The following is a 12,748-nucleotide window of genomic DNA, read 5'->3' on the forward strand; positions in this document are numbered from 1 at the left end:
TAAGACCAAAGGTAATTCATGCCGTATTTTAGGCTCCAGGGCATAGATTTGAGACTGATGAATGGCTAAACTGACCTACTTGCCGGAAGTTGATGGCAACAGAGGGTGAGTGTGATTTGTTACATTCCCCACTCCGTTCTGCTTCCCTGAGAGCAGCATATATTTTCCTCCCCTCATACTACAATCCCCCAGTGTTACCAAAATTAAATTACAACTGTCCTTCCTCGAATTCTTCTTTAAGTATTTGGGAAGTACAGCAGATCCCTAATTCTTGCATGAATGAAGCTCTAAGAAGTGGCGTGTGGCTTGGCCCAAACAGAGGCAGAAATTTCTTTCAATATTCCCAGGCTTTCCTGAGCATATGTGCGATTTATCCTGGCAACCTTTATATGTCTGTGATACAGCATGATTCAGCTAACATACTGCAGACATCTAAGCTAGGGTGAGATGCAATGCATCTTAGAAATGCTCAAGTGTGCTGTGCCAGTTGAAGACATCTAGACATTTGTCATTGCTACCAGTACACTCCCATTGTCACAATAACACACAGACCTCCGATACCCACTTATCACTGCAACTGTCTTTGCACACTTCTGAATTTTGCTGCAATCTTCATCTTCTCCTTCTCTCTTCCACCAAACCTAAAGCCTTATAGGAGTTTCTGAGCTAAGAATATATGCCAGTCCAGTCTAGGTTGTGATCAGCTACTTACTGTCTAGCAATTTACAAAGCTTTAAAAAATTATGTCCCTGAACAGGTAATGGAAAACATATCCCCTTGCTGCAAATGTGGTTTTCCACTAAAGTAAAAATAAGATGTGCAGTGTCGGTGTTCACTGATGAATACAGATATTGTTGAATTCTTGATTTATGTGGTTAATGTTTGATTCTCCAAATTCAACAAGGAGAAAAAAAAATGCTAAGTTGTAGTATCTCCTCCAAAACTATACCTTCATCAAAAGACATCACTCTGTACAGAAATTTGTCTTTGGTAACTTTACAAATAAATAATTTGTGACCTTCCTTTTTCCTGATTATTCATATGAAACAATGCTCAGGAAGCTAGAATACATGCATTCCATTGTAAACGGTTGAGCAAGAAAAAATTAAAGGCAACCCAAGGAAGTGAACTTTCATCCTGTAACAGTTGAAAGCAAAAGCTCCTACACTTTTCTAGGTGGCTGTGCTGTTATTCTCCAAAGGTTTCCCCTCCTTCCCCACCCTTCATCATGATTTACAGTGGCCTCACCGTGTCTGGATGTGAAAGTTGTTGGTGGTTCCAGTGTGTTCATAGTCATGGATGGCAGCTGCGAAGATCATAGCGAAGATCTCCAGCTCTGTCAGCCAGTGCTGAAAAGAGATGACAGAGCAATCAGATAAGCTGTCATTTTCCCAGGCAATAAGGCTTTTGTCTTTTAAGGCAAGTTATCCCCTGCTGACAGTCAAAGCTACACATCATCGCCTTTTCCCTGCAGCCTGCCAGCTCTTTTAAAGAAAACTTCTCTGCTTGATATACAAAAGCCAAAGCAGTGTTTTTCCTCAAGCTTCATCTAAATAAAATGAACTTGAGCAAAATGATTTCAGGAGCTAATAAGGCTGAACGCAGAGCAAGGGGAAACATGTGCCCTTCTTAAAGAGTAATGTGTGAGGAAGATAGAGAGGGAAACCTCCAGGAATCTAAGGTTCTTCAAGTGGAATTTGATGATACATGTGCAGGTATGCACATCCCATCAGGGTATTTTCAGCTCAGTTGACCTGGGTAGCATAGCCTTAAATACAGAAGATCATCACTTATTTCCAGTAACTAAAAGACTTTGTCAGTCACTGAATCATGAGGAGAACAAGGAACACAACCTTACAAGATGTACGGTTTGTTATTTATTTATCATTTATAGAAACATTTGAGAAAGCCCTGAGGTGGTTTTTTTTTTCCCTAATTGCCTAGTCAAAGCCCTATTTTTCAATGCTTAAGTGACTTTTGACTTAGATTTCTAAATGAGTCAGATGCTTTTAATAATTTTCCTCAGAGTCAATCAATCATTTTATGTCTGGTTTTCCACCAGCAGAACACAAGGAGTGCTGTTAACATCAAGCACATCAGAAACGAAAGCTCTAGATACTATAATGCTGTAAACGTTTACCACTGTGGTTGCCAAATATTTTTGTAACTGCTCACTGTCAACCTGCAAACATTTTGACAGACGTTCAGTATGAACTACCTTTTAATTCAAAGCCCAGTAAAGGCAGTATGGTTTCATAAATTTATTCTAGATATCTGCTACAGCTCAGAGGCCACCACTGGTCTGTTACCCATGTACAGAGGAAGCACAGAGAACTGTGGAGCTCTGCACACAGTGACCCACCCAACTCTTCTCCTGCCTTTCACAGCCATCTCTGCATAACCAATGAATAATGAAGCAAGTCTCAGTGTTAAAGATCTCCTTACATTAAAGATGCAATTTGAAAATATTGGCCAGAGATACTTTGCACAATGCCATTGACCATAATCAAGGTAGCTCTTGATTTTTTTTTTTTGAGGGAGGCTGAGACAAGGATAAAGAGATCAAGAAATAAGCAGACATAGAAACAAAACTATTTTCTCATTTCTACACAACTGGTCCAGGACAGGAACAGACAGCAGTGGTAGTGGAGACTTCTGTGATGTTTGTTTCCAGGTGTGACCTGTGAATAAGGAATGCTTTACAGCCAATGAAGAACACAATTTCAACTTTCAAGCAACAACTTCTGGCTATTGCAATGGGAAGAAAGAAGGAACTAGGGTTTCCAGGCTGCACATCTTGACCTGAACTTCAACTCCTCAAACTCACTCTGCAATTTCCCAAAAGGAGAGAGTGTAAACGATAGACAAAACTCAGGCACAAGCACTCAGGGACAAGCAGAGCAAACCCGCATTATGCATGCAGAACTACTAAGGATATACCCAGCCAATCTAATGCATTCACTTCAGAATTGTGAGCATCATCTCACAAGTCCCACTCAAGAGGATTTTATGACCACAAGTCTTAAAGCATGACTAGGGCAATGAGCTCTGTGCTTGAGGTGTCCCACCTCATCTCTTAAGGAACATATAGGAAAAGTGCTAACTTGCATGACCTGTCAAAGTATCACTTGTTGAACAGGTTTGAGTGATGTAGGTTTTCAAATAGGGTGTGATACATCTGAAGAGCAGTATTAAATATCATAACAGCATTAGAGGAAGACCACTCAGAAAACAGACTAGGATTGCACTTGTGAACTGTGGGTAATCAATAAATCAGTATAAGTAGCACAAAATCAAAACAGGCTTGTGAGTAATAAGAGGGAAATTGCAGGTAAGTAATTGGAACCTTTCAGTCCCTTTTTTCTGCTACAGCCTTGCAAGGAAAAGCAAACAAGATGGCAAAGAGCCTGCAGAGAATGGATGCAATCTCCATCAAAGCAGTGATACTACCTTTCACTCCTCTGTGATGGACTTCATCTTGGGAACAGAGAGCTAGTTTTAAAGAACAAAGCTATCAAGAACTATTGAGAAAACAGCAGGACACTGTCGTAGGTTAAAAGAGTGAGGAAATGTGAATGTTTTAAATTTCTAAAGACCCTGAAACTTTCTATGATGTTAGGGGATGGGGGATGGTGGAGGAAGAAGGCATGAAATAACAAGGATAGACTTTCAGAGTGGAAACAAAAAAGGGTAATGAGGAATGATTTGTCTTTCACAAACATACAATAAATACGAAGAATTAGCTACTAAGGCAAGTCATTGGCATGTAAACAAAAGGCTTGATGCATACAGAAAGAAAAAAGGAAGAGGAAAGAGTTTCCAAATCTAGCAAAACAAATGAATGCATTTCCAATAAAATGTTACAAAGCAAAGGCAGCAATAATTAGCTTCTTTCCTTCCCCAGAGTTTATGGTCTTTTATTCCAAAGTGGTCATAATTTTCAGAGCTCATGATGTTCTGCTCATTAATCACAACAGTCTAGAGGAGAAAACAATCTTGCTTCTCTTTGGTACAAACATATGTGAAAGAAGTCCTGCACTTCTGCAGTTTGACAAGTCTGCTGCAGGAAATATTCTCCTGTATTTCTTGACAGTATCAGAGAAAGAACTCTTAAGCTTTATCATTTGCACCTCATTGTCTGGATTCACAAAGAAATCATTTGGTAATTCCTACTAATAAGAAAGATTAATCAGAAAATAAAACAAAGAAAGTAGTAAATGCAGCTGAACAAAAGAATTAAATAAAGAAATGAGCAAAAGTGTGTTCGCTTTTGAAAGTTGTTCCTACACATCATGCTTGTATACCAATCCTCTAAAATATAAACAGAGTAATTCCAAATTCTCTTTCAATGTTAAGTCTAGGAGAGAGACCAAAATATTGTAGTTCATACAGTAAAGGATAATGAATTCATTCCAAGCCATCTTCCTGAGATTTCAGGCACTGAATGTGATTAGAGGGAAAGAATATTTTTTAATTGAAAAGGAAATAGAAGAAAAAGGAAGCCTGGAAGAAAACTGTTGAGAGAGCTTGTAAATAACAGGGAGCAGACAAAGGCAAATGAACCATAAAGATAAACCTGGTAAATGTTTCTTCCTTTTGAGAGGAACAAATTACCACTACACAAACTACTTGAATTTGAAACAAAGTAATTTTACGCATTACAGATAACTAGTTAACAAGGTGAGGTTTTTTTTTCTGTTTTATTGTACAATTTTTTTCGCAAGTCTTTGTCTTCATCCCAGTAAAGAATTAAACAAATGACCCCTAAACACCTTGCGAAACCAAAGCCTTACTTTCCAGCATCTCCAAGTTCCTGGCATAAATACTTTGAAAGTGATGAACTGGACAATTATATACACTGGAGTAAGTATAAGATATTGATGTGAGCAAACTCTGGAAACACGGAAATGTCCTCTACCTTTCTTTGCCATGAGTGAACATACTATTCACAATAGAAGCCAGCCCTGCTGTGAGCAGGAGGTTGGCATCAATGATGTAATTTTCAATATTCTAGTTCACCTATGCACATAGAGTAGGGTTGTATCCTACAGGGGAGGCAGGGGGGAAACGAAGAAAAAGGAAAAAAATAAAGAAATAACAAAGTTCAAAAAAAGCATTCTAACAAGGGAAGCAAAGCTGAAATGTCATTGCTGGCATGCAGTGTTGCGACCCCCCTTAAACCTGGTAGCAGAAGATCATTTCTTGTTTTGCTACATTAGATCCTAAACCAAATGCCACATATTCGGATGTGGGAACAATAGCGTTTGGGATTATTCCTGGGAAACAGCAGACACTTCACTACATCCTCTGCAGTGCATCTCCATCACAACAATCTGCATGGGATACATTGTCTGCAGCTTATTACAGTAGGAACACAAAAGCAAAGGGCTCTACTCAGGCAAATCAGGCACTGACTTCAGTGCCAGCATGTACATATGCTCACAAGCACACACATTCTAGTTTCCCTTTTGTAGATGTAAATCTGGCATATGCACATTCTCTGACATCTGCACATATTTCAGAACATCATTTCCTCTGAAATGGAGAGGAAAAATAATTCAGGAACATTAGTAAAGTATTTTAATACTGAGGACTTCTTAATTGTCAGTCCAAACATCAGGCATCACAACGGCAGGTGACTTGGAAAGACGTGGATGTACATAATTTACTGGACATCAGTAATGCATGAGAGAAACATCTCAAAAATCAAATGCAGAGGATGATGGATTTGTGCATTTGTTGCCAGAGTGAGACAAGGCTGAAACACATCACAGAGAGAACCAAAGACAGACATTTTTCCATTTCTGGGTTTTGCTTCTCAGTCAGATTGGAGCTGGGGACACACACAGGTGTTACCTTTTGCTCTGACCAGCTTCAGCACCTTGTTTCTGCAACTGTCTTCAAAGTCTACACAACATGTTACAGTGCTGCACTCTGCATCGCAGCCCTGGCCAAACAGTCCCCAGAAACTGTTTGCAAGAGCTGTTTCCACCAAGGTATCACCAGACTACAGTTACACATGCAAGCCTGACAACATTTTACATGAAATACCTTCAGAGTGATCTGACTTTCATCTGGACTAACCACCCACCCTTGTAGCAGAGAGGCAGGTATATAAAGGCAGAGGAAAAGCAAGACAACTGAGATAGTTGCACCTTCTTTAGCTTTCAGAAAATGTATTTTACAACCTCAAAGAAGAAATGACAGAAGAGGCTGCACTACTTTCAAATGTCTACATGTTGCTGTGAAACTCCCTAGAAATACAGCACTTGGTGCTTTATAAATATTACTCTTTTTGACATACGCTGAAGAGGCAGGGAAATTCAGCTCTCACTTCCAGTGTTACCAGTGGGATTAGAACGTCAGAGAAGCCCCTGCTATATCTGCAATATTTTCTCCTTTATTCCCAAGGAATCAAAACCCAGTTTTGTATTCTGGAAGAAGCTTATGAGGAACCAAAGTTAATTCACTCCAACAGGAATTGACCTCAGTGATTTCCTAAATACTTTGACTCAAGACAAATTATGTAAGTCTTAAAAAAACAGGTAACCTACAATTGTATCCCAGAATACTTAAAGAAAACTGATGAAAAAAGAAGGAAGATTACACCTCTACCACCATTGTTAAGCTGATGTAGGCACACATGCCCTTGAGTGCATCTCCTCCAGGGAGCCACAGTTGCGCCAGGCTAAGTATTCACAAGCATGGTCAGAGCAGAACATTCTCCAATACCGTTAACTTGCCTGTCAACTCAGGCCAAGGAAACGTCCTGGAGATGATCTGCCCTCTGACCATGACAAGCGAACCCTGTCTCCTGTATTGTTTCTGGTCATGAAGCATCATGGCAGCAAGGATGGTAGGAATACAGAAATGGTGTCCTGACATCTCCATCATCCTCAACAGTTTGCACTATGTGACAATGACAGTGCTTCTCAGCACCTCCTTCCCCCCTGCACCATCTCTCTGTCACCTAGAAGCTAGTAAAAATCTAACCCAAAGAAGAGACAAACAATCCTCTCAGGATGTGGTCTGCACAGTGGCCTTGACAAAAAAGCTCAAGCCAAAGCGACACAGGAAACTATGAAACACTTGTGAGATGACACATTCCCCCATGACAACAGCATAGCCTTCTCTACCTCTACAAGCCACAAAAGCAGAGAACTGGAACATCACAGAAAAAAGGACCATGTTGGCATCTGCTGTCACTGGGGTGGCACAGGCATAGCAAGCCATCACCAGAAACAGCTTCACCGCCAGCTTAGTTTTCCTTCTTTCAACCACAGTCACCAAGATTCTTGTTTACAGGCTCATCTGCAGCTATTCTTTGTGCAATGACAGGGCAGGTCTGGCTTCATCTCCCACCACCCGTTCAGTAGCTGAGGTAAGAACTAACCAGAGACACCACAATCCCCCATGGGCCTTTCCCTCCTCAGACTGCAAACCCCACCTCCTGGCCCCAAGGACCTGGGTGGCCCGCAATGGACTCCCCCCTCTGCCCCTGCGCAGCAGGCCCGAGGACGCCAGGCCCTCTCCTCCCTTTTCCTCTCTGGGCTCCTGCTGGCTGTGGGGGTGACACCACAGGCAGGGAGCCGAGCGGCTGGAAGGTCACGGAGACCCCCCCGACCCTCCTGGGACACTGTGGCCGCAGTCCCCCGATGGGACCCCAGGCCTGGCACCAGGAGGGGGCTGGAGCCCCGGGCACACAGGGGCAGCTGCTTCAGTTAAAGCAGCTGGCACCCCCGTTGCATGACCACAGCTCTGACAGCTGCTGCAGGGTCAGATTGTGCTTGGAGAGGAGAGCCCAGTGAAGCCAGTGCCCACATTTAGTGGGAAAAGCAAGAGGAGGTTCGGGGAACCTCTGAAAATGCTTCCACTGCCCAGAAAACGGCAGCTGCCTGTCAGGAGCACAAACAGCTCCCACACACAAGAGGAGCCCATGGAGGTGGACCCTCCCCAGCAAGAAGAGGAGCCCATGGAAGTGGATCCACCTTGAGAGAAGGACAAGTCCATGGAGATGGATCCACCTCAGGCAGGGCTGCTGGGGCTCTAGAGCACCATGGCTGGGCTGCCTCCAGCACCGTGGTGCCCAAAGCACTGCAGGACAATCAGGGGCTCTCAGGGACGCCCCGTACACCTGCCTCACAACAAGCGACACCACCCCTGCAGCTGGAGGTGGCATCACACTGACCTCCAGCGGGCTGGGCGAGAGGATCAGCCACTGTTGAGCCACAGGTGAGCCTGGCTTCCCACCGCCTATCCCCAGCCCTCATGCCAGGTCATCTCTTCTGCCCTGAACCTTGGGGAAGAGGAAAGGAGAGGAGCTGCCATCTTCTGGCCAGCAGCCCCAGAGCACCAGGAGCACCACTCCCTTGGAGTCAACTGCAGACCATAGGACTCCCTCAGAGACCGTCGGAGACCAAAGGACAGTGCTGGAAACTGCCAGAGACCACACAATAACACAGGAGACCACAGGACACTGCTGGACACCACTGGAGACCAAGGGACACCGCTGAAGACCACAGGACACCACTGAAGACTGTTGGAGACCAGAGGACACTCCCAGGAGGTGTTGAGGATGCATCTGCATTAGTTGCTAATTTTACCTTATTCCTATTTACTTCCAACACACTGACACAACTGACACACCTGCAATCAGAACTGGGCAGTCTGCATCAGGGCTTCAGATAGGCAGGGCCTGATTTCTTCCTGATTTCTTTAGTAAACATTGCAATTCACAGGTGCAGTGTACACTCAACGCAGGAGACTTGGGACATATTTACAGGAGGCACTGGAGCACATTACGCCTTGGGAAAGAGCAACTAGGCCTCAGAACTGAAAGCAACATTACTGTGGCAATCAAGCGACTGCAGAAAAGCAGGCTGTATGCACGGAAGGTTCTTCCCAAGCATAAGCAGCTCTATAGTTGTTGAAACTGGCCTGAAAGACACAACAGGAGCTGTGCTACACCTTTTTAGCTTGATCCTCTCTGTCCTATGGTCCATCACACCCTACATGCTGGCAACAGCTTTTCTTCATGTTTCTCACCAAGCTATGCAGAAAAAAGGTGTCATCAACAGACAGTGGGAAACACAAGTATTGCCACAGTGACGCCAACTTCTATTTTTTGTAGCCTATGTAAAGCACTCATGGTATCAGAAACAGCATTGGCATTTGGTTGGGCCCAGTCATGTGCAACCATGGGTTTCCCTCATCCTTCTTTTCAACAGTTCCCAGTTACAGAGCTTGGAATGACTGGGGAGTGTTCAAGAAGGCAGAAGCTGCAGCAAGAGCCTCGGCTTCTACTGATATGGGTTCATGTGTGTACACTGCACTGCAGAGACTCCCTGCACCTGGAAGGGCTTCCCTTGGCTGCTTCTGCACAGCTGTCAGAGAAAGGACCTCAGTGACATTAAGCACAATGTAACAGAATTGCATGCATTCAAGTACCAGCCACAAAGAGAGCAACCAGTGAAAGGCCATGGTGTAAGGAGAACAGTGCAAAATTATGAAGAGATGAACCTCCCTTTCACCGATACCTTTGTCTCTGCGCTTCTGGAAATGCAAGGGCCATGGCCAAATGGGAAAAGGTGAAGCAACAAGAGGTGGGAAAGAGCTGCCACACAGGATCAGACTAAAAGTAATTATGTTTCCTTTTTTGTCTGCATCAGTAACCAGGATTGAGAAGAGGAAGAGAATGAGATAAACACGTATCCTGTACATGTTGAGCCTTCCCTACCATTTATTCTCACCACTGAGTGGGCCAGAAACTTTCTGAGCTTATAGCTGAACCCAAACTGCACTGACTGATCATCAGTCTGGAATCTGCCTGCAATTTGTCCAACCCATCTTCAAACATATTTCTGTTGTTTGTCTTGACAATCACTCTGGGAACATATTGTGTGCTCAGTATTTTTCTTTAAGCCTTCTATCCATTCCTGTCACTGTTGTCAGACTTTAGCTGTCTGTAAGTTTCCATGTGAGCCAGTTCAGCTGGTTTTGCTGTAGAGACTGGATAGAGATCAGCATCTCCGGAGCATAGCTCTTGTCATTCTCTAATAAGTGGAATGAACACTTTGCTTCTTCACATTATGTAGAATGATTTCCAACAAAAGTGAATTGGCAGAATCACTCAGGAGATCTGTGGCAGAGTGAAAATCTGAGCCTGGTTTTCTCATTTATCCTCTTTTAGAGTTATCCATACTTCACCTACCTTCTATTTCTAAATGATCTTATGTCTATACTTTCATTACTACAGCCATGTGAAATGCAGTTTGTCTACAGTGCAAACGGGTTCTGCTGTGGATAATCATAATCTCCTTAACAAGCCAAAACTGTTGTAATCTCATTATGTGTTCAGGATGCCAACTCCTGTACTTACCGCTATGCCTGTCTTGAAAAGGAGGTAATGGACCGTCTGCGTCACATCTGCAGCATGCATTAGGTTGTGATAAGGATTTTTGTGTTTACTGTAGCCAACCTCCAGAGCTTCCACAAAGGACACCAGGGCAGAAATGGGGATCTGAGGAAAGCAGCACAGACTTAAAAACAAAATAATCACCTTTAATTGCTAGCATTTGGAAGTGAGCATTTTGGTATGAGGTCCCAAAGAGCAGTTTGTACTTCACAAATAAATAACCGACAAAAACATCTGAAACAGGCATTCAAGAGAAAGTGAATCCAGGTTATTTTCACAAACTGGCTTTCCCATCCCTAATTACATTATGGATGATTCTATTCCCACACATAAACACACACAAGTGAGTTTACTATGAAATGCCATCTGGAAGACACATGGAGTCTGAAAAGTAACAGAGCGCACTTGATTGATTGCCCCTGGAAAAATATTTCTAATTTGGCCACAAACATCTCTCTGTTCCCCTCACAACCCCATGGAATACATCTCTGCTTTGCTATTCCCATTCATGTTTTTCTAATGAAACACATCATACAGCAAGTCTGAGATACTCTACGAAGAGGAGTATCATTTATCAGGCCTCTGGCTTTTCACAGTGAAATCCAGCCTGCCCATCCTACAGGTTTGCCATGCTTTTTTGACTCCAAGAGTAGAACTGTGCACACTCAATAAAATGCAATTCAGAGGATTTCTATAGAGGAGAGTACACAGGTAGTGTCAGCTGCAAAATAGGCAACTGGTGACACAGGTTCTCCAGTTTCATCTGTTCAAACAGCAAATACCCTTAAAGTGTTCATATTTCCATAGTTAGAAGAGGATTGCTGTTCTCCTCTTGGGTATGTAGATGCAGTTCTAACCAGTTACCTTCTTCAAATATTTCTCATCAGGCATGGGCAGTTCCCAAAGAAGTGCAGGAGCCAGATCTGTAAACCCTTTCCAGCCAAAGTAAATGGTGACCCCAAGGGAGTGGAAGCATCAACAGCAGAAGGGACAGTGGACTGTTTGGTGGGGAGACTGATCAAGATCTGAGAGCAATGTTTCTGCCACCCAAATTTAAACCTGTTCAAAACTGGAGGTAGCATTTTATCTGCAAAACTCTGTAACAAGTCATAGAATCATAGAACAGTTTGGGTTGGAAGGGACCTTCGAAGCCCATCTAGACCAATCCCCCTGCAATGAGCAGGGACATCCATCTTCAACTAGATCAGGTTGCTCAGCGCCCTGTCCAGCCTGGCCTGGAATGTCTCCAGGCATGGGGCATCTACCACCTCTCCAGGAAACCTGTGCTAGTATTCTTCCTTGTATCTAGTCTAAATCTACCTTCTTTTAATTTAAAACCATTAGCCCTTGTCCTATCACAACAGACCTTACTAAAAAGTCTGTCCTCATCTTTCTTGTGGGCCCCTTTTAAGTACTGAAAGGCCACAATAAGGCCTCCCTGGAGCCTTCTCTTCTCCAGGCTGAACAGCCCCAACTCTCTCAGCCTGTCCTCGCAGCAGAGCTGTTCCAGCCCTTTGATCATTTTTGTGGCCTCCTCTGGCCCCTCTCCAACAGGTCCATGTGTTAGGACCCCAGAGGCTGGGCACCATACACCAGGTGGGGACTCACCAGAGTGGACTTGAGGGCAGAATCACCTCCCTCAACCTGCTGGTCAAGCTCCTTTTGATTAATTTGAATTTGAAACCAAGCTTTCTTTCTTTGCCTGCATGACTGAGAGTCTTACGTATCTCAGGAGAATTACACCATCATTCCCACAAATTTCTCACAGATTTCATGAGGAAGCCTGTTTGGAATGTCACCTACTTCATGGTGTGCCACTGCAATTAAAAGTACTCCTTAAATGATATTTGATCTTGTTCACTTGGCAAAGTGCAGTGCCCACAAGGACTTCATGAAGTGCTAAAGTTATATTTTGAATGGGAGAAAGAAGGATGAGAAGGAAGTTGAACAAAATCCAAGATGGAAGAAGACACCCATCTTCTAACTACTAACCTTGAAACGGTTGATTAGATCATAGCGGGTGAGAAGTTCATAGAAAATGAATTTCAGTGCATGATCCCCACTGGCATCATTTAGTGCAAATACATCAAAGGACCACTTGTCTACATTCTGCAAGAGTGGGTAGAAAAAGCAGTTAATATGGTCATCCCTTTTACAATGATAGTTCCATTTTTATCACTTTACATCTATAAACAGAGAATTAGAGTGGCAATGTAAAGCTTTTTTTAACTTCTTTAATTCTGTTTAACCAATGCAGAGTCAAATTTACTCACCAGTACTGTATGACTCGAATTTAAGAAGCTTCCATTTCAAACAGATATGCTATTTATTTAT

The 12,748-nt window shown here is 43.2% G+C and overlaps 1 protein-coding gene across 16 annotated transcripts in view; it reads right to left on the reverse strand.

Moving 5' to 3' along the window:
- The window catches only part of PDE1C (phosphodiesterase 1C), a 387,838-nt gene that overhangs the window by 66,250 nt on the left and 308,840 nt on the right, over nucleotides 1-12,748 (reverse strand). For all 16 annotated transcript variants that reach the window (XM_065052072.1, XM_065052071.1, XM_065052069.1 and 13 more), the window contains 3 exons: nucleotides 12,407-12,523; nucleotides 10,379-10,519; nucleotides 1,249-1,349 (listed from right to left, as the gene is read on the reverse strand). In XM_065052072.1, the coding sequence (XP_064908144.1) occupies nucleotides 1,249-1,349; nucleotides 10,379-10,519; nucleotides 12,407-12,523 (359 nt within the window). The remainder of the gene's footprint in view (nucleotides 1-1,248; nucleotides 1,350-10,378; nucleotides 10,520-12,406; nucleotides 12,524-12,748) is intronic.

This window comes from Columba livia, chromosome 2, assembly GCF_036013475.1.
Source record: "Columba livia isolate bColLiv1 breed racing homer chromosome 2, bColLiv1.pat.W.v2, whole genome shotgun sequence".
Taxonomy (NCBI): domain Eukaryota; kingdom Metazoa; phylum Chordata; class Aves; order Columbiformes; family Columbidae; genus Columba; species Columba livia.